This window comes from Fusarium redolens (genome assembly GCF_020744475.1).
Source record: "Fusarium redolens strain MPI-CAGE-AT-0023 chromosome Unknown BKA55scaffold_37, whole genome shotgun sequence".
Classification (NCBI taxonomy): domain Eukaryota; kingdom Fungi; phylum Ascomycota; class Sordariomycetes; order Hypocreales; family Nectriaceae; genus Fusarium; species Fusarium redolens.
Genome location: NW_025763700.1, coordinates 226,387 through 246,377, shown reverse-complemented (window position 1 = coordinate 246,377; position 19,991 = coordinate 226,387). Strand labels below are relative to the sequence as shown.

General features: G+C 51.6%; 3 protein-coding genes across 3 annotated transcripts; 2 read left to right on the top strand and 1 right to left on the bottom strand.

Moving 5' to 3' along the window:
* The first annotated feature begins 112 nt into the window (after window positions 1-112).
* BKA55DRAFT_586923 (camp-regulated phosphoprotein family protein Igo1) lies at window positions 113-853 on the top strand. The gene is made up of 2 exons (XM_046194616.1): window positions 113-317; window positions 386-853. Exons 1-2 carry the CDS (start codon window positions 240-242, stop codon window positions 671-673), a joined length of 366 nt encoding a protein of 121 aa, XP_046041075.1. The 5' UTR covers window positions 113-239; the 3' UTR covers window positions 674-853.
* A 5,461-nt stretch (window positions 854-6,314) lies between these two features.
* Window positions 6,315-8,386, bottom strand: BKA55DRAFT_600313 (uncharacterized protein; the record flags this gene model as incomplete). Its single annotated transcript, XM_046196508.1, has 3 exons — window positions 6,315-7,293; window positions 7,343-8,034; window positions 8,225-8,386. 3 exons carry the CDS (start codon window positions 8,384-8,386, stop codon window positions 6,315-6,317), a joined length of 1,833 nt encoding a protein of 610 aa, XP_046041074.1.
* Window positions 8,387-15,892: 7,506 nt separating this feature from the next.
* On the top strand, window positions 15,893-16,774 carry BKA55DRAFT_547185 (uncharacterized protein; the record flags this gene model as incomplete). The annotated part of the gene is made up of 1 exon (XM_046190998.1): window positions 15,893-16,774. The coding sequence occupies one exon, from the start codon at window positions 15,893-15,895 to the stop codon at window positions 16,772-16,774; it is 882 nt and encodes a 293-aa protein (XP_046041073.1).
* Window positions 16,775-19,991: the final 3,217 nt, after the last annotated feature.

Sequence of the window (19,991 nt, the reverse complement as noted above, 5' to 3'; positions counted from 1 at the left end):
CACAGGGTATGTAATTGACACATGCTCTGATGTTAACCCGCGCTACGTCACCTGTTTTCAAATACCGGGTCTAGCATTGACCCCTCTATTTTCAATTTTTCAAAGAATGGTTTTTGAGGATTTCATGGTGGCCCCACCAGCGGACTATATTAGCCTGATGGTCTTCCCCACTTCAACCACTCACTTATCCACAATACCGAATTGCAAATATTAATCAACCAAAAATCTCCGAGCTCACTATGGAGAAGGATAAGCGCCTCTTGAGCCTATATGGAATAGTTCCCAGCAGAGAGAACCTTCTTCATCATCAGTTAGAAGTTAGTAAAAAATATTCTACGGCCTTCATGATCAGCAAGAATCTACCTAACTCGGTAATCAATGGAAGGGAAGAAAGTATTTCGATTCGGGTGATTTTGCCCTCGCGCAAGCCAATAGATCTTCCGATATCGGTACCGTCAAGACCGGTAGCGAACACCCCATTCGGCGAGATATATCAGACCCTTCGTGTCCAGTACCGAGCTCTAGCAATCTTGACGATAACGCCAACCAGCATACATCACCTGAGAAGAAAGCTGGCGAGCTGAAGTTTACTAATCATACCCACCTCCAACAAGAGACGGTGGTCCAGCGAGAGGATGAGCATCGGGAAACGAAGCAGGAACACAACGTCTAGATGCTGGCTATTGTGATTTAGCTAGCCGACCCGCCTGGTTAGCAACCAGAAGCTCAATAGTATTAAAGAATACCCCATCTGTAACAGGATAGGCTTCGGTATGCCTGGAATCCTAGGGCTCATTTAACCGCGATGGGTAATATACAACTTATAAATAATCATCATCTTTCCGAACGATGTAGCTACTGTAGGTTTTAAATATCTTGGCTTTGACTATATTCAGTAAATCACCTTCCATGTGACACTAACCGATCCAAGCTCCAACTCAATGGCTCGTCCTTTCAAGGTCGAGACACCGCAGCAAAGACCAAGAACAAAGTCCCCTTTAGATCGACATATAGGAGAGGCCATGATAGCCATCACAGCAGTCGTTGAAGAAGCTGTGCCGACAATGATCTTATCGCCGAGGTCAAAGCAACGATGAAAGGAAGAACGCGCAAAGACCCTCACAGAATCAAAACAGCTCCGCCGCTAAGATAGCCTCTGTACTACCCTGAAGAGACCTGGGCAGCATACCGTGAGACGCGTGATCACAACAGGAGGGTCATCAAGAGGGGCACTCAGATGGATCAAAGGTAGAGGAAGCTGCACAATCATCTGTATCCCTCAGACGGTCACAAAATGGGCTCGAAACAAGACGTGATCGGACGCCAAACGTGGTGCCGGTATTGGACGAACCTTTCACATGATAGCCAGTAACCAACCTCGGGAGAGAGGGCATAGATAGATCTCAGCGACATGTAGAACGCCAGCTATCCCAATCCCATCATCATGCCACTATTAACGATATAGGAAATAGAGGAGGCTATCTTGGAGTCTGCGCCCTTGAAAGCCCTAGGACTAGACGGCAGCTCGATTAAGGCACAGCAACTGGCCTCACGCAGGATCAAAACACATCTCGCTACGATGTTCAACTAATCCTTGGCCCTCGACTACTACCTAGAACACTTTCGACAACCGACAACCGCAGTCCTCAGGAAGCTAGGAAAAGACAACTACACGACGCCGGAGGTTACTGACTAATCGCTATGCTTTGGACAAATAAGTGTCATGATCCAGACCACTACCAATAGACGACGAGATATATTGTGTATGGGGGAAACCAGGGGAATAATGCTGATTTAGAACAGCTTAGATGTTCGCATCTCCGGCGTAGAATCAATAACAGACCCAAGCTTCGTTATGCTTTATTACTTAATGCCGTCTGTTTTAAAACCATGGGAGCGATTTGCCTCAAATTTAAGTATTGTTGCCCGCCCTGCAGCCCAACTGCTCGAATGCATAGAGGAGAGATCTCGTTAATTATAGCCAGGAACTCGGATTTAGAATTCAAGCAATGCTCAATGTTTAAAAAAAGAAATATACATGGGTTCTGGGGTACCTAGACTAAGACGCCAGAGCCAGCTCACACAGCATATCCCCAAATTGGACTTGACGCAGAGTCTCATGAGCGTTTGTGGTTTGGCGAATGATTTTAACTATCCGATTCGCGTCGTCATGCTTCGAGAAGGGTCAAATATCCACGCCTTGATACTATTGTTCAGCAAAGGGAGGGAAGTGTCTGGAGTTGAGAGGAGGAAACAGGTACTGTGGGGTAAACAACCAAGGGTGATCTGAATTGATACATTCTAGACCACCATTTGCATGAAGAGTAGGGATAATTTATCAACAAACAACCGTCCGTAGAATTGATCCTTGGCGGGGCTTCCTCCGCTTCATCTGATTGGCCGTGGCGTAGATCAATCGTCATCATAGACCAGTCAGTGCATCAGCGGCCGTGACGCAGTAAAGAAGTGATATAACGTAATGTATATGATAAGCAGAACTTATCGTGGGGTCGTTTTGCGGAGTAATTTCGGGAAATCGTATGTGATTACACAACTACCATCTGATAAGTGCCCGGCGCCGCGCACGCGAATATCTCGACGGTTAGGAGCCAAATCGATGCAATTCCAGGGCTGGAGGACTGCTACGCTCTGGCGGTCCGTTTGGTTCAAGAGCGACGCTGTATAGGCGAGCGGGCGCTGAGATATTTGCGTGTGCAGCGGCTGGGGGGCCAGGCTTCGCTGCAAGGACTACGACATAGCAATGCGCTGATCCTGCTGCTCCTTAATCTTCAAAAAAAATAAAAAATATAAAAAATAAAAATATGCCTTCTAGATAGATAGATAGATACGGACTAGTTACCGCTATAAATATATAAAGATCCTACCTGACGGCCAGCTTACCGTCGACGAGGGGCGGTCCGCCTCCTCCCTAGCCGAGCCCAGCGCCCCCGATGGCCCTGGTCCCGAGTCGGCCTTGGTCCCGGGTCTGGGTCATCGGGCACGGGGGTCCCTACCTGTACCCGTATCCGGCCCTGGCCCTGGCCCCGCCGGCGGCGCTGTTTGAGCTCGTCGACGAGCCGGTTCAAGCTCCGGCCGGCGCGTAAGAGCTCTAGCTCTGCAACTGCCTCCTCCTCGCTCTTGCCGGACGCCGTGCGGGCCAAGAGCTCGTCCCAGATCACCTTCCGGCGACAGAACTGCACCCTGATCCCGTTCCCCGGGCGCCAGCGGCTTCCCCACGTCTCTTCTAGCACCCGTACGGCCGGCTGACCTGCAATCCCTTCCTCCCACTCCTTCCAGACATCCCGCACTGTAAAGACCTTGGCCAGGGCTGCAACGACGGGCATACCTGGTACTGGAGGCTCTGGAGCCGGAGCCGGAGCCGTATTGAAGTTCAAGGTAGGGGCTGCCGACGGCGCCGGCGCCAGCGACACTGCTGGCCCGGCTCCAAAGTGGCCGGTAAAGGTGATTGGGACCTTGCCCTGGAGCAGGGAATCGAGACCGCCCTGGATTCCCTCTAGCCGGGCCTCTAATCGGATGGCGAGTCGCTGGTTATTCTGTAAGAGGGCCTCGCGCGTGCTCTCTAACACGCCGCTTAGCTCTGGCAGGGCGCGTTGTACGAGCAGGCTTAACGGCTCCGTAGCCCCTGCCGCGTCGGAGCGAACGGCGACGGCGAACTCGTCCCATTCAGACCCGTTGAAAGGGGCATAGGCGAAGAAGGGCAGCGACGGGTAGCGAGGCTGCAAGACAGCCAGGTCCTGTAAGAGTACTATGCGCAGGCGCCGCATAAGCTTAAGGAAGCCGTCAGCGGCTAGGTCGTCGTCGTCGAGGCCGCCTTCTGCCCAGCATTGCCGGCGCGCGCGCGCTTCAAAGCGAGGCTCCCACTCCTCGATCCACGGCCAGAGCTGCTTTTGTAAGACGTACGGGGGTTCATTAGCCGCACGCGCGAGGAAGTAGTCCCCCGGCGACGCCGAGAAGCCGGCGACGATGCGCATGAACTGGCGCGGTAGGTGCGTAAGATAGGCCTGGCAAAGCACGCTCTGGTTCCAGCGGCCGGCCTGCGAGATCTGTGCGAGCGACGTGCCGTAGGTCTCAGCGTCCTGGGCGCCTACCCTGCGCGGGAGGTGAGTCTTCTTTGACGCGACAAGGCCAGCGGCGCCGAAGATACGCCAGGTCTCTTGTAGCTGCGTCGGGTACGAGAGCTCCTGCTCGCGGTCCCGTCCAACAAGGGCCTTGATCCGATACCAGTCCTGGCGGCGCCGGAAGGACGGGGGCGACTCGCCGGCGACGTGCCAGCGCCAGAAGAAGAGCTGTGCCAGAGCCCCTTGCGTACAGAGCAAGGGGTCCTTATGCCGGAGGGCGCCCATGAACTCTTTCTTTGCCGTCTTGTTCAGCTTACCGTCTCGCAGAAGGGTCACGAGGCAGCCACAGGGGGTCGGGCCTTCTGAAGACGGATAGTCGAGTAGGGATAGGTCCGCAAGCTCCATCTTACGGCGGTTCTCCCCTCGTAGGAGGTAGTAGTGGCCGAATAGGAGGTCGACTCGCGTACGGAGGTTTTGCGGCATGTATGCGGCCCCGCTGAGAAGGAGATCCTGGATCCGGAGCCATTCATCGTGCGAATAGCCGGCCTGGATCCCGTCGGTTCCGCGGTCTTTAAAGGAGGCGCGGTCGTGCTTCCCCCGCTGTCGGCCCCGTTGCTCAAGGAAGCCCCGTACGGCGGCGCCCCTGGGGTTCTCCGTGTTCGCGTTACCGTGGGCTACCTGGAGCCGCCAGAGCTCGATAACGGCCGCGATATAGGCGTCGATAGTGCCCTTCGTAAGCAGAGATCCTTCGGAAAGGTCTGCTGCAGCCGGCGCAAGGGCCGTGGGTGGCACGTAGCCCTCGCGGTCGTCCGCGAGCAGCTCGGCGGCCTCGACCAGGGGGACCTCAAGGGCTTCGGCTAGGCTTTCGGCCTCTGCCAGGGCCGCGGCCTCGAGCTGCTCCTGTTCAAGCTGCTGCCGTAACTGTACCGCCTTGCCTTTGCCCTTACCCTTACCCTTACCCCGTGCCCGTGCCCGTGCCCGTGGCTTCTTCTGCGGCGGCGCTACGCGTCGTAAGAGGATATCCTCTTTGAGCCACGCCGCTAGCTTGTCCGGCGTTACGAGCTCGCCGTCGGGCCAGCTATAGAGTGAGCCGTCTGCCGCAGGCCGGGGCGTACGGCACCAGGCCTATAGGTTTTCGTCTGTTAGCCGTCCATGGGGCTCCTGCGTAAAAAGAGGGAAGGGAAAGGGGGAAGAGAGGGGGGCGGCCGGGGAGGACGCGCCTTCCACTCCCGCTGCTTCGCAGCGTAACTCCGCGCCGTGTTCGCCGGCTGTTCGTCCTTCTTCGCCTGGAGGCCCGCCCTCCGGGCGGCGCGGGCGCGCTCGTCTGCGGCCGTGTACGAGTCGTCTGCGGCCATCTCGGTCGATCGAGGCCTTTCTATGTGGTGTCGTTTTTCCGTCCGGAGCTAGATAAGTTGCGGGGACTTATCAAACGCACTTATCAGGCGTCGCGCACACGATTTCACGGGCCGCCTTTTGCGGTGGATAAGTTGTCACGTGGTCTAAGCGAATTACGACGTAATTGCGGGCACCATCGATAAGCGAGTTGGCCGGATAAAAGAGTTAGCCACTTTACCCTAACCAAGCCCGTTCACCCAACACGTCCAGCCCATTGAAATCAATCGTTGTTGTCTTCTCCAGACGCCTTTACTTCTATTTGACATCTTCGCGCATCATGTCATGTCCTGTCCTGCCACAAACACCACATCGCCATTGTTCTGTTTCCTCCTTCCATTTGTGACCTCCATTTCCGCAACTTTCTTCTCGTAGCTGCACGCCAACATCGTTTTGGCCTTGTATATCTTGTCCATGAAGTTGATCGGTTAGTTGTGTATCGGTTAGTTGTGTATCGGTTAAAGTGCTTTATGCACTCTAGACCTGTCTCGTTATCAGTCCAGCCATTTTGGGTCGTGGCAATTGCGCTATCTCCCGGGACGTTGCTTTCTCGGTACCAATTAGCGAGGTGATATCGACCCGCAACCACGATAAAGGGCTGAATCGCCCAGCCTTCCGTATTGATCGCTTGAAGCGAGGGTGACACGACCGGTGACAGCGCCAGACGGGGACAGCTGGACTCAAGCGGGCAGCCTAGTTCTCCCACGAAGATGTACGTTACGATGCCCTGGTGGTCTGGCACTAGCAGGGCGGCAGCTACGCTCGCAATAACGAGCTGGACAGGCAAGGAAGGGAAGGCAGTCGTCATTTCAAGAGGTAAAGTGCCTCCATCGTTCCAAAGCTTCATCTCCAGCCACTGTTCCAAATAACATAGACCATATCCCTGGCTGTGTTCACGGTGTCAATAATGCGGCAAAACATCCCTTTGCTTGAAGATGTGACCGCCTCCCCATAAGGCATAAACATGCCAGCTGGCTCGGCAGTCAAGCTGTCTGTAGAAGTAATGCGGTGCGGACGATGTTCTTCGAAACCCCCAGAGCTGTACCAGGCTAAGTCTGTATAGGCAGCCATTAAATCCTCGGAGAACCTATCCGACGCTTTGGGTGGACGAGATGTCTCTTGTGCTGAGAAAGGTAAAACGAGATGGCTGTGTAAGGTGCTAGAGGTGTAACATATAGCCTTTTCTGGGACGTCTAGTATATGTTCTCGATGTTTTAATGTCGTTGATGGAAGCATTGCGATTGTCTTTCCATCAGACAGTAACGAATTGCCCTCCTTCGCCGACTTTCGCGGCCAGTCCAGCTTCATTCTGATTCCGTCTTCGGAATCGGCATCGGTACTGATATCGCCGTCGTCATCGTCGTCCTTGACCTCGACGGCGATACATTGCTCCACTTTATAATTGAAGTGGATGTGTTTTCGCTCAACACCCGGTGATGAGACCCCAGTGGATGCTGACGATGGCAGCATACTCGAGGTCATACTCGAGGTATCACAGCTCATTGGCGTCGAAGGGAAGGGAAACATGGTATGGTCCCTCGTCGCTGCGCGATCAGATGAAAGCTCTTTCAATCGCCGGCTGTCATTCTGCCTCGCTTGGGCCACTGGGGTTACCTGCTGAGGTAAGGATGATATTGACAATGGTCTCTGCAGCATTATATCTGATATGCTCCTTTTCTTCAAGATAGGCTTCCTGTTGTTGTTGACTAGTGAGTTTGGCGGTAACAATGAGGCACCGGAAAGCCCAGTCTGCGTACAGTAGATCTTGCTAGCACCTGGCTGAACGGGCCCATATAGCCAACTCACATCACTATCTTTCAGCCTGCACAAAGTTAGCTTGATACTCGTGCCTAAGTCCGTCATGTTCTTACCAGTTGAGCGTTTCGGGAGACACAGTCTTCAGGTTGTTTTTGTATTTTATCCATGTTCTCCAGCATGCATTCTCCAAACGGGTGCTATTAGGGTGCTCTCCTCGGCGGCTGGTAATATATTTCCATGATGACCAGATGTCTTCTTCCTTCCATTCATGAGAAAGGTAGTCAACATTCCTCCACGGCTGGGCGTTGATAGCAGTGTCATCTTCAGCGTGTTCGTGAATCTCTCCTAATTCCGGAGAACCCCCTGTTGACGTATCAGCCGGCTTATCATTGTCAACAGACGAGGCGCTGCACGAGTCGTCAGCCTTGAGATCCGGCCGGCGTTCCAGGCCATCGTCCCGTGGCGCAAAGAAACCGTCTTTCAGAAATTGGGGCAGCCAAGCGCGCTCTGCTGACGACTCGATCAGGTGGATTCCTTCATCGTAATCAGATAGGGTGGAAATATACCTAGCGGGTGTCGAGGAGCAGGACATATCCCTTGACTCTCGGTGGATAGGAGACGGCGAGGAAGCTGAAGAGGGTGCGGGGTCTGGATGTTCAAGAGACTGATAGCAAGGGTCGCTCCTTGGGTCTGCTCTAGACAGAGACGTCGTTGTCCTGCCCGCCAGTCGCCAGGGAGATTGGCATTCGTCAATTTTTGAGAAAATAAAGTAGCTGCTCCCTTTGGAGGAGGGTAGAGCGGCCGTCTGGATAGATGGTTCATAGAGCTGCCTCCCACACACCGCACGTCATACAGGGGTATATCCAGGCTGCTCGATTTGAGGTGTAATGAAAGCTCCGGTTTTTTTTGGGTTGTTAGAATTCGCCCCTGATCTTGAGGATAGCTCCGGTGTGTGCGACCGTTGGCAAGAAAAGGAAGGTTGAGGTCCCAACAACCTGGGCGTGGCGTTGTGTCAATAATGGCCCATGGCAATCGAGATTGAAGAAGAGAGAAGAGTAGCTACGCCATGAAAGCGATAGAGTGACATCATGAATGACACTCTCTGCAAGGTGCCATTTTACAGTGAAATGCCCTTCTTCATCTTGGCAATCAGTCATATTCACATGTTAACCACTCAAGGATATCAGGGATACTGCTGGGAAACTTATCCTACGGTACCGTTACAGACCGGTCGGAGAGTTTCGAGCCACCTTGCCATGGCCTCTAAGCCGTACTCGGTAGAGCAGGTCAGAGACACATCGCTTGCGTAATTGACAGCTGTAACTTGACTTGCATTGCCTTCTCTTCACTTAATGAGGGCAATGTGCAGCGGGGCGCGCAGTGTACAGTGTCCAGGCGCTGGATTTGGGGCGGGAGCGGAGAATGACGATGACGCAAAAAGAATTCACTACGCAAGTAAAAGTGAAAAATCATGGCGACGCTCGAAGATTTAGGCTCCGCCGTCACACTTCCGTGGGTTGTGCTGCTGCTCAGATGTTGGCGCTGTCATTGGTGGACGCGTCGTGTTCGTGGCGTGCTCCCTCGAGTCAAAACAACACGGGGGTAGATGCAATGAACGGTTGAAGCCCATTGGGTTCTTTTGTGGCTGCTGTTTCCAAAAATCTCGTTCTCGCTGTTTGTTAATTACAATACGACGGTTCGCCCGCGCCGGGATTCAACGTGTGGAAAACGCACTTATGATGTCGGTAACACAGGGTTGCATATGCAGTGACCACCAGTCAAAACAGATGTCATCAAAAAAAACGCACAACTAGCTTGGGCAGACTTTGAGTTATCCGCGACGCGATCTTATGCGCCATGTCACCTCCGACTGAAGCCGACAAATTGATGATCCACAGTGTCTGCGGAGCCTCAAGAGCTACCGGCAAGAGCACCTACCGATCATCAACTACCACATAGCAGACGTCTGACGCTCTCCATGGCTCCAACACAGAGTTTATGCGGTGTCAGGATATCGAGTGAAAATATGGCGCAGATGGCCGAAACTTAGAGGTGAGGACATGGCGCTAGTTCTCATTAAGAGAACGTGCTACCCCTCTAATTCCCCGCATTACACGTCGGATGAGAACTACGGACAAAATGCTCCCGGTCGTATCTTCATCTGGCCCCCTACTCGGCGCCTTCCGGTGAGCTGGTGTGTCCGGTTATCCTCTATGCAGAGCCCTCGTCCCCCAAAGTCCAAGCACAATCACATACCTGCGCATACTGTAAACCGCCGACCCATCCCCCGCCTTCGCAACCTCGTTGGTGCCCGTTCAGGCCACTGCATATCAGAACTCCAAGAGCTTCAAGCAAGTCGAGCATGTCTGCATGCATGACTCTGTGTGTTTTATTGCCCCAGTGAAATTGCCTGTCCCTCGAGACTCAACGACATGGATGATGACTAATTGCGGACTCCGAAACCCCGGCAGATTGGCCAATCATGGCTGCATAAGTCATCTCCTTAAACAAAGGGATTTTTGATCTCCTCGGGTTCTGAAAATGGGCGTTTGAACATCCCGCTCCCACGGGCAAAGTCTGTTTTCTGCTCATGGCCTGGTTGTCCTAAGCTTAGCCTCTGCTGATTCTGTGTTCCTGGCTAGGTACAGATAAGGTTTTGTCAGACATTACGTGTATTCGGTTCATTGACGTGAATTGGTGTATTCATGTTGTGTTCTGTTGAAATCTACCCCTTAGAGGTTTTACCATTTCGGCTGTAATCTTAAAGTATCCCTGCTTGCACGTGAGGCCCCAGCACCTGTTCAACACACCCCCCCAGACTGGCCATCGTGGCTCAGTCTGTGCAGTCCGTATTCCTATTGTCAGGTTGGCCATCCATCCGATCCCTTATTCGGCTCTTCCTCCATCGAGATGTTCCTCTGTTCTGACAAAGTCCTCCGCAGTGAGTTCCTTGGTCCTTCTCTCTTGAATCCTGTCCTTGATATCCACTAGGCCAACCTGTGTGACGAACTTCTGGAACTGCTGAGCGGGTAATGCCTTCATGAGGCCGTCTGCAATCATCTTGGTGGTGGGAGTATGCCGGACTGAGATCCGGTTAGCGAGTGCTTCCTGGCGTAGCCAGTGGTTATGGATGTCGACGTGTCGAAGTTTGGTCTGCAGGAGCGCCACGTCGGAATTAATAAGCCGAATGGTTTGCGCGTTATCGCACTGAATGATGATGCTTCTGTTGTCAAGGGTCACGCCGAGCTCGGTGATTAATCTGGAGATGAACATGGACTCCTTCGCAGCCTGCGCAAGTGCCAGCAACTCCGCCTCTGTTGTAGAGGTAGTCACGGTGTCCTGCTTGTTGGCGCGCCATCCAATAGTCCCTCCAAATAGCTTCATCACGTAGGCTTGCGAGCTCTTCCGATCGATTGTGTTGTCGGCAAAGGAAGCGTCACTGTACACATCAAAAGTGTCTGTTCCGCCGAGTTGTAGTGCGTGTGCCCTGGTGTTTTGCAGATACCGCAATAGGTGGTCCAAGGCCTCATGGTGATCGTCGCTCGGGTTCATATTGAATCGACAAAGTCGAGAAACAGCAAAGGCAATATCGGGTCGAGTGATTACTGCCAGGTAGAGCACTGATCCGGTCTTGTGTTGATACTGCTGTATTGACGCTGTTGATGCGCGCTCTTCGTTCGGAAGAAGTTCTTTCGTGGTTATTGGAGTGAGGGAAGGCTTTCCCCCTTGAATCCTAAAATGACTAGTGATCTTATCCACGAATGACGATTGCGACAGCCAAATCAGACGTTGGTTTCGGTCGCGAATAATCTCAATTCCAAGAAACCACTGTAGCGTATCTCCTCCAGAGAGTTGGTACTTTTCTCGAAGCTTGCCTATCATCCATTCGACCGATCTTTGATTGGTCTTCTCGTAGGCAACAATGAGGTCGTCCACATAGAAGAATATCAATATTCCTCCTTTCGAGAGACAGCATGGCTCGTGAGGTACAGACTTGAACCCAATGTTCGTAAGGGTGGTGGTTAGTTCCTTTTGCCAAAGTAATGGTGACTGGCGCAAGCCGTATAGTGCTTTCTGAAGCTTGAGAATCAGGCCAGGCTTTCGGTAGCCTCCGGGCATCCGCATGTAGACGTCCTGCTTCAGTTCAGCATTGACAAAGGCGTTGACGACATTATACTGGAGAAGTTCTAAATTAAAGTGAGCAGCTATAGCCATGAGTGTTCGGAAAGATCTGCCGGCAAGTGTGGATGCATAGGTATCCTCGTGTGTCGACTTTGCCTGTTGATCGCCTCGTACAACGAGCCGGGCCTTGCACTTGGTGAACCATCCGTGCTTGTCGAACTTGTACACATAAACCCACATGCAGTCCAGGAGTTCCTTGCCTGCTGCTTCTTCTCTCTGAACCTCACGCCAGGAGCGCATTTCTTTATGGCTTTCAAGATGAGTCTTTTCTGCCTCGCGGAATAGGTCACCTAGTGGATGGTTCTTGAGGTCTTTATGCCTTTTTGGCAATATTGGCATGTCTCGCCGGTGTATTCGGCGTTGGCCGTCACCTAAATCTGTCAGCTTTGCAGATTGTGTTTTGCGATTGGGAGAATCCATCAGCTTAGTAGATTCCCCCCGACTTCCCGTAGACTGAGGTTCTCCGCTATCAGGGTGGCAGCTGGCCGAGCTCGCCTGCTTCTCAAGCTTCCGCTTACTCACCACCTTGCCATTCCAGGTCCCTTTCACAGATGCGAGTCGTCCGGCATTAAATGCGGCCTCCCAGTAACTGCTCGGAGTTGAAATGACACGAGGGGCTCCATTTGCGCCGTCTCGTCCCAGGGAAGTGCCAGCGCTAGGTGGGACATGCACCATCTTGGCAGCTCGTAACTGAGGGGGGTTTTCCCCCTCCTTCCTCACGGGAGGTTCTCTGATAGTAGCGACCAGAAGGGCAGCAGGCCGTAGAGGGCAAGTCTCCGGGGTCAGGTAGGGAGTGAATCGAGCGGTCGTGTAGGGGTGATCAGTCCCGTCAGGCTCTTCTCGATTGCGATCTCCTACGACTAGTGTCCTGCCAGTCTCACCCTGCGTAATCGTGGGATCACGTTCAAACCCTCTATGTGGATAACTTGCAGCCTCCCGCTCAAACGCTAGTCCTTCAGGCAAGGCGCTTAATTCCTCGTCTTCTTCTTGGGTAGAAGCATCCAGATTGATGCTAGATCCCTGTGGGACCTCAGCATCAGTGAGATGCTGAATAAGTTCTTCCTCGTTTAGTTCTTTTAAATCATCCTTGAGGTGTTGGACATCCCCAGAGAACGTCTCCTTCTCGTTGAAGATCACGTCTCTAGTGGAGATGACCTTTTTGGTTAACGGATTCCAGACTCTGTAGATGTTTGTCGAGTTATACCCGACCAGGTATCCTATCCACCCTCGGGGATTGAGTCGTTGTCGCCGATTCTTCTTTTTCAAAGCATCGGTCGTCATCGCGAAGGCTTTACAGCCATACACGCGTAGGTGTGTTTGATCGGGCTTACGCTCCGTGACAACCACGCCGTCCCTAAAGGCAAAGTAAGTGTAGAAATGCTCATATGGCGTCTTCCAATTGTAGATATACTTGGGTGTCCTATTGTATAGGTATACGGCAGCACGCCAGATCTCAACCCAAAGGAACGAAGGCAGCTTTGCTCCGATTCTCATCGCGCGAGCTTTCTCCTTGATCACACCCCCCGAGCGCTCTGCGCCGCCATTTTGACTTTGGGCATATGGCGCGGAGGGCTCTAGGCGCATCCCGTTTTTGATACTGAGGAAGTCACTTACCTGGTGACTATCCGGGATCTCGTTATCACACTCGATGACTTCGGGTCTATACTGGAGTTGTCGCTCTAGTGTTCTGAGTAGATGCTCAAGTGCACCGATAAGCGTTGGTGCAGTTCGATCGGGAAGATAATAGTCCCAGATATAGCCAGAGTAACGGTCGGTGACCAGCATAGCTGAAGTGTAGCCTGGATCCCCACTCATGTCGTGGAAATCAATAGCGAGTCGGATTCCAGCCTTCTCGGGTGGAACTCGTCTTTGTCGACGGACTTGGCGCTTCACCTTCGCCATTCCACAAGCATCACACTCAACCGTGGAGATCCCTCTGATCTTCACCCCCCGAGATTGGCCCACGAGGTGCTTGAGTGCTTCAGGCCCTGGGTGTCCAAGTCGAAGGTGCCAAAAGGTTTCGTCTCCACTGCGAGGAGGGCGTTTAGTCCACGAATCATACTGTTTCCGTTTGGCTAGGAATGCCGCTGCCGTTGTTGATTTGTCGATGTGCTCCAGTACGTACTGGTCGAAATGATCCGTCAATGTGCAGAGGATTGAATCATCTTTCCTGCGGATTTGGTTGTTGTTCCCTTTGGTATCCCAATAGTAGCCCCTTTTCCGCAACTGGCGGTATGACACAATATTGCATGCAAAGTTTATGCAATGAGCTACATCTCGCAATCTGAGAAGAGAGGGTCCTTGAGGTCCTTGAACGCGAATATCCACGTTCCCGTACCTATGAATGGCCACTGGTGACTCCCCTGCGTAGACGAAGTCTCCAGACGGTGCCGGTCGGTAGTTGAGGAACCTGCATACTTCATTAAAGATATGGATTGTCGATCCAGAGTCAAGGATGGCAGAATGTCTGAGAGGGTAGGGGGCACAGTTGAAGGCTGCGATAAAGTTGTGCATCACTAGGTAGGTTGCCTTGACGTGTGCCATACCCCGCCCGAGTCACTCGTCCTGAGTGGTTCTGTCTCTACTTTTGGACAATCGTTTGACTTCCTCCACCAAACCAGTATCGTTCTTGAGACGGTCATTTATTAATCGTTGTATCGCTTGGTTAGGCTCCCATCCTTCGGCTTTCTGGGCTGGGAATAAGTACCAGCAGCCTTTCCAGTCATGGAAACCTAAACATCCTCGACAAGTAGGGCCATCCGGGTTCGGATTGACGGTCGTCTCTGCTCGTTTTCGTTTTGTTGATACTCCTCTTCCGCCGCCTCGTGCTCTACGCCCACGGCCTTGGCCTCGCGTATCTCGATGTGCATAGGATGTTTCGTCCGTCGCCCAATCAGAGGCGTCTCCTTGGACTTCAATAGTGTCATTATCGCGGTCTGTGATTGCAGGTCTGTCGTTCCTGGATGCAGCGCCGTATGTGGCCGCGAATGCGCCTCTCTTGATTCCTGACGGCCTTCCGCTAGCGTTGGCCATTTTGGCTTCGTATCGAATGTCGGCAGCGACCTCTCGATAGTTGAGGGAATTATTGAGGATTTGAGGGCGTCGGTGTTGTCGGAAAGTAGATGCCCAGCTGGGGAGGACGTGATACATTGCTCGGTTCAGGTCTTCCGCCCAGCATTGCGCGTCGAGGGCATCAGGGACTTTCTTGCTGATCGCTTCGGCCATGGTCGTCTCCCACTCCGTGACCCACTCGTTGAGTTTGTTGATCTTCGGGGCTGTATGTACGGCTTTGTGGTACTTGTCGCGCGCTTCGGGTCGAAGGCGTTCGTTGTATACCACTCCAGATCTTCGTAGCTCCTGATACCACTTGTCCAATCGGTCTCCCGTGACGCAGGATGTTTTCTGATACGTGGCCGAGACCGTCTTGAGGACAAACTCGACCAGCTTCTGCTCCTGTTTCTTCGTCTCTCTATACGCCGTTTCTTTCAGAGAGTAGATCCTGATATCATGCTCGTATTCCGCTCTTCCTTCAGACGTCAACTCTCCGATTCGCCGGGGCGGTACGTAATCTGAGCCGGGCGTCATTGTGCCACTATCGGGATCGTCTGGATCTGCTTGTCTGGGGTAGTCTCGGATTTCTGGAAGTTCTGGTCGCTGAGGCCATCGGATACGATCGGTCGGATCAATATACTGCCACAGGTCGTAGGCGTGCGCCAGTTTCTTGAATTCGTTGGACCAGGAGTCCCAATCCTCCGGAGACGCGTAGCTAATGGTCCTCTCGGCGTGTTTGGCCGACATGGTGATAGAATGAACCGAAGGTCGTATGCATTTGGGTGCGCGGGTCGCTGAGATGCAATTGAGACTCTTAATTGTCAGACATTACGTGTATTCGGTTCATTGACGTGAATTGGTGTATTCATGTTGTGTTCTGTTGAAATCTACCCCTTAGAGGTTTTACCATTTCGGCTGTAATCTTAAAGTATCCCTGCTTGCACGTGAGGCCCCAGCACCTGTTCAACAGGTTTGCGCACTGCGCCCGGTACCGCAGTCCGGTCTGTTAGTTGCCTGTGAAAGCTGCCATATTTAATCCTTGCATCCTCCTCGATCCTGCCATGCCCTACTCATGTCGTTTGGCCCACCTACTTGGGCAATTCTCTTTGAATTCCCTCTTCTGCCATATCTAGAGTGTCAACCTAGGCCATTGAAGGCCTCTCATCGCAGCTTATTAACGGGGCTAGCATTTACAATCTACGGACCTAAATCACTTTATATGATCTTCGTGTAGTCCTGTTCTTCACCGCTGAGAGATCTTGCCTTCGATTCTCACCCAAAAGTTATCACCACCACACCGTACTAATGATCCCACCATCCTGCATGATGAGTACCGCTTCCCCAATGTCTCGAAACCATATGACATATCAGCCGACGCCAAGTCAAACAGGCGCCAGCTCATTCTTTAAGGAAGCAATTGATGCCTCCCGATGGAAGTGGGCGTCGGGTCCACCTACAACGCATTACCGACTCAGCCCGCGGAATTCAAGAACCTCGGAGGTAGCGAAACACTGCAAAATATACTACCATCCGTTATGGGAGACAAGAAGTTGAACCGGCGAGCCCATACCCGAAGACAATCACAAGCGAATGAGGTGCTTCTCGAGTCCAGTGCCTCTGGGCAGGCTGCAGAGTCACCCAACCCAAGGAAAAGGGGCCGAAAACCCAAGAAGCAGCTAAAAGAGCAGAAGGTTGCGGGTCAGCATAAGGAGCTTGATGATGATGATCTTCCCAAGGATCCTCACCGGCGCCGAGTGCTTGAACGTAATCGCATTGCGGCGAACAAGTGTCGTCTCCGCAAGCGTGATGAAGCCTTAGCCCTCGCTTCTCGAGAAGAAACTATGGAGGACCAAAACCGCTATCTCATGACGTGTTTCGACTCTCTAGCCGTCGAAATTTACCACCTAAAGACCCAATTACTGCGACATACACAATGCAATTGCGTTCTCATCCAGAACTACATCGCGAATGAGGCGCAAAAGTGTGTGGATAGGCTAGTCGCTTGCTCTACTGCCTTTGATACCTATGGCAATTTGCTAAGGCCCTGCGATGGAAGCCCAAGTGATGCTAGCACCGCCAAAGAGTTGAATACGCAGAGTCTAAATGGAGGTGGCTTCCCGGCAACCCCGAGAATCTCTTCTCAGCAAGAATCTAGCATCTCGAAGGTTATAGATGTCATGTTCGATATGATGGGTTTAGGACCATTTCAAACGGCTACTATGCCGCCTGATTCGATGGCCCTTACCCAGCCAGTTCCACCATTATCCTTCACTGAATATGGACCAGGGTTATTCGTCTACGAGGGACCGTGAGAACACCAAGCGGATGAGGTTGCTTGGGACACATATTTGTATTTTTGACGCTAGTCGCTACCTCTGTCCCTTAATATTAGGAATACGGGATAAGAAACCACGTGAAGAGCTATTTATGATTCCGGTTAAGACAAAGTTGGTTTATAATGTCTCGTACCTCTATGAATATGGAGTTAGGGCGATGCTATCTAGTACCCGCACGCCAGGGAGTTGCAAACGGAAACGTAGAACAGAACTCGATGACAGCGAAACCGTAGAAAGATCCTGGAGAGGATAGATTACCGGCGATGGTCCGGAAACAGCTCTCGCCAGTGGCCAAAGATCGAGTCCACCTTTCTTCGGACCTCACTAGTGCACAGGGAGTTGCCCGATTAGTGAATAGTGCGAAGATTATCCTTTTCAAATGCCTGAAAGGGTGGTCGCCCCATCAAGACATGAAGACAGGATATCGTATATTGTTGGGACCTTCGGGATCCTCCACATGAATCACTTGAGAGGACGTAAGCGAGAATCAGTCAAAGAGACTTAGCTATGAAGGATAGGACGTCAAACACTTGGAGACCTTGGCGAGTCGCTGAAGGGTTAAAATTGGCTGAACCATTCGGTGTAAGAAGCTGTGGGGCTCTGAGCATCAGCACCAAATCGTCCGGACTGTGAAAAACATAATTACCACACTGTGCTTTGGGTCTAGAACCCCAAGGGGCGAAAAGATCTTCATTCCATGCATTGGTTCTCGCCTGAACTCGGTACTAAGCCATGCAGGATGCTGAGGTAATCCTCCCCTCACCTGTGACCAGTAACCTCATTCTGGACTCATCCGGACTTAGGAGTGTGTCGACATATTGACGAAATAAGATCCTAATACCAGAACATAACTCGCTAGTCTGGTGCCAGCGCGGGTTATAAAGTTTTATGATCCTAAAGGACACTATGCTATGCCGGAAGATCTTACCTATCTGTCTGTTAGGTGCCTGGTCAACCGCTTATCGGCATTTGGCCACCATTAAGCGATAGCAAAGGACATTATTGCGTCAACCTGGCGGTTTTATTGGCAAGAAATGGTCAGCGTAGCGCTCTGCTGTTATTAACAGGGTCAGTGGCTACGCTTTGAAGTGATTCTGTATATCGAAGCTAGTCAGTCAGTGGGAACAAATTGATCAGGATATATGATGAATATTGGGACGTAGGTGGCGAGGATCTAAAAAGAGCAGGTATATATGTAGAACATAGTCTATAAGTTGGAGAGAGGGTGGGGAGTTGACTGAAGAGGCGATTGTTGCGCGTTAACTCTTGCATCAGTGGCTAGAAAGAGCAAACCTCTGCTCCACAACGCTTCGAGCTCTGCATTACAAGAATGTGTCAGCCCTGCCATCGCTCCCTTACTCCCCAACATCGTCAAACTTTCCGGCACTCTCCGATATGCCATCAGGCCAAGAATGGTCGCATGATCCATGCCTCAGTTGCGGCACCCAGACAAAGGGAGAAACTTATTGCTCTAATTCTTGTCGGCTATCAGAATGCGAGAAGGTGCTGGCACCGACGCACTGTGCAAGCTGGCCTTCTATGCGGACCGCATCGTCCTCCTCGACATCGCCAGCCCACGAAGCCAAGTCATCGACCAAAGTAGAGAAGGAATTAAGAGTTTACAATATGTTATTGGACCAGTCGAAGATGCAGAGGAGATTGCATTAAAAAACCGAAATACCTCTACTTCGTTCGCGTGTCGCCTCAGGGGCTAGTAACAGGGGACACATCTCACGATAGTGCCACCATCAGCGCTCTCTGCGTGCCAACTTCATCAATCAACCACGCAATTACTGGTTATCTATATGTCTCTATTAAAACTATATGATTACGAAGGTCTAAGCTGCTGGTGGCTGGGATGTGGATACTATGTAGTTAAGCTGAGTTGTTCTCTCTCAGATAAGTAGAACTTAGACTTTTAATAACGTATGTGATAAGTGACCCAACCAGACAAGTGGCCCGACCAAAAATCCCTTAACCTACAACATTTCTATCTAGTTAAATAGTTCTCAACCGTCTAACATGTCACAATCTTCTAACGAAGCTAGAATTATTCTTGCACTTCAAGCCCTTCAAAATAACCCAAGCTTAAAGCTCGACTAACTGCAGAAGCCTACCAAGTTAGCTATAGTACTCTCCGCGATCGAAAGAATAGCATTCAATCACGACGCGATATTATCCCAAAGTCTCGCAGACTATCTGATCTGGAAGAACAGATAGTAGTTTAATTCATTCTCGACCTAGATTCGTGAGGATTTCCACCCTCCCCTTCCCCAACTGCAATTTGTTGAAGAAATGGCCAATCGACTGCTAGCTGACCGCGAAGCAAGACCTGTCGGCAAGCGCTGGGCTTATAACTTCGTCAAGCGACAACCAGAGCTTAAGACACGTTTTTCACGTAAATACGACTACCAGAGGGCCAAGCGCGAAGATCTAACTGTGATTAGGAAGTGGTTTACGCTTGCGTTAAATGGAATCGTGAAGTATGGTATTTGATTAGATGATATCTGGAACTTTGATGAGGTCGGCTTTATGATAGGCGTGATCTCAAGCGGTGTAGTTGTCACCGGCTCAGAGAGGCGTGGAAGACAGAAATCAGTCCAGCCTTGAAATCAGGAATGGGTTACAGCAATCCAAGCGATTAATGCAGAAGGTCAGGCAATCGAGCCATTTATCGTGGTTGCGGGCCAATATCACCTTGCCAATTGGTACCGAGAATGCGACCTCCCGGGCGATTGGGTTATTGCAAAGAGCCCAAATGACTGGACAGATAACGAGACGGGTCTCGAGTGGCTAGGGCACTTTGATCGGTCTACAACTAACCGATCAACTGGTCCCTATCGTCTTCTAATTCTTGATGGTCACGAAAGCCACCATTCCGCCGATTTTGAGAGATACTGCGAGGATAAAACCATTATCACGCTCTGTATGCCGGCTCATTCGTCTCATCTACTTTAACCTCTTGATGTTGGGTGCTTTGGGCCGCTGAAAAAGGCGTATGGTCGAGAAATAGAGCATCTGATCAGAAGGTCTATAACCCATATTTCTAAGACTGAGTTCCTCCGGGCCTTTTATGCCGCTTTTCAAGCTACTATGACCGAGAAGAATATCAAGGGAGCTTTTAAGGGAGCTATACCTGTTCCTTTTGATCCGGAAAGTGTGGTCTCAAAGCTTGATATGCAGGTGCGGACTC

What these genes read in the sequence shown, in the direction of transcription:
- BKA55DRAFT_586923 (XM_046194616.1), top strand. Translation starts at nt 240, where the DNA reads ATGGAGAAGGATAAGCGCCTCTTGAGCCTATATGGAATAGTTCCCAGC. An exon ending in TTCTTCATCATCAGTTAGAA is followed by an intron (nt 318 to 385) that starts GTTAGTAAAAAA and finishes AATCAATGGAAG; the next exon opens with GGAAGAAAGTATTTCGATTC.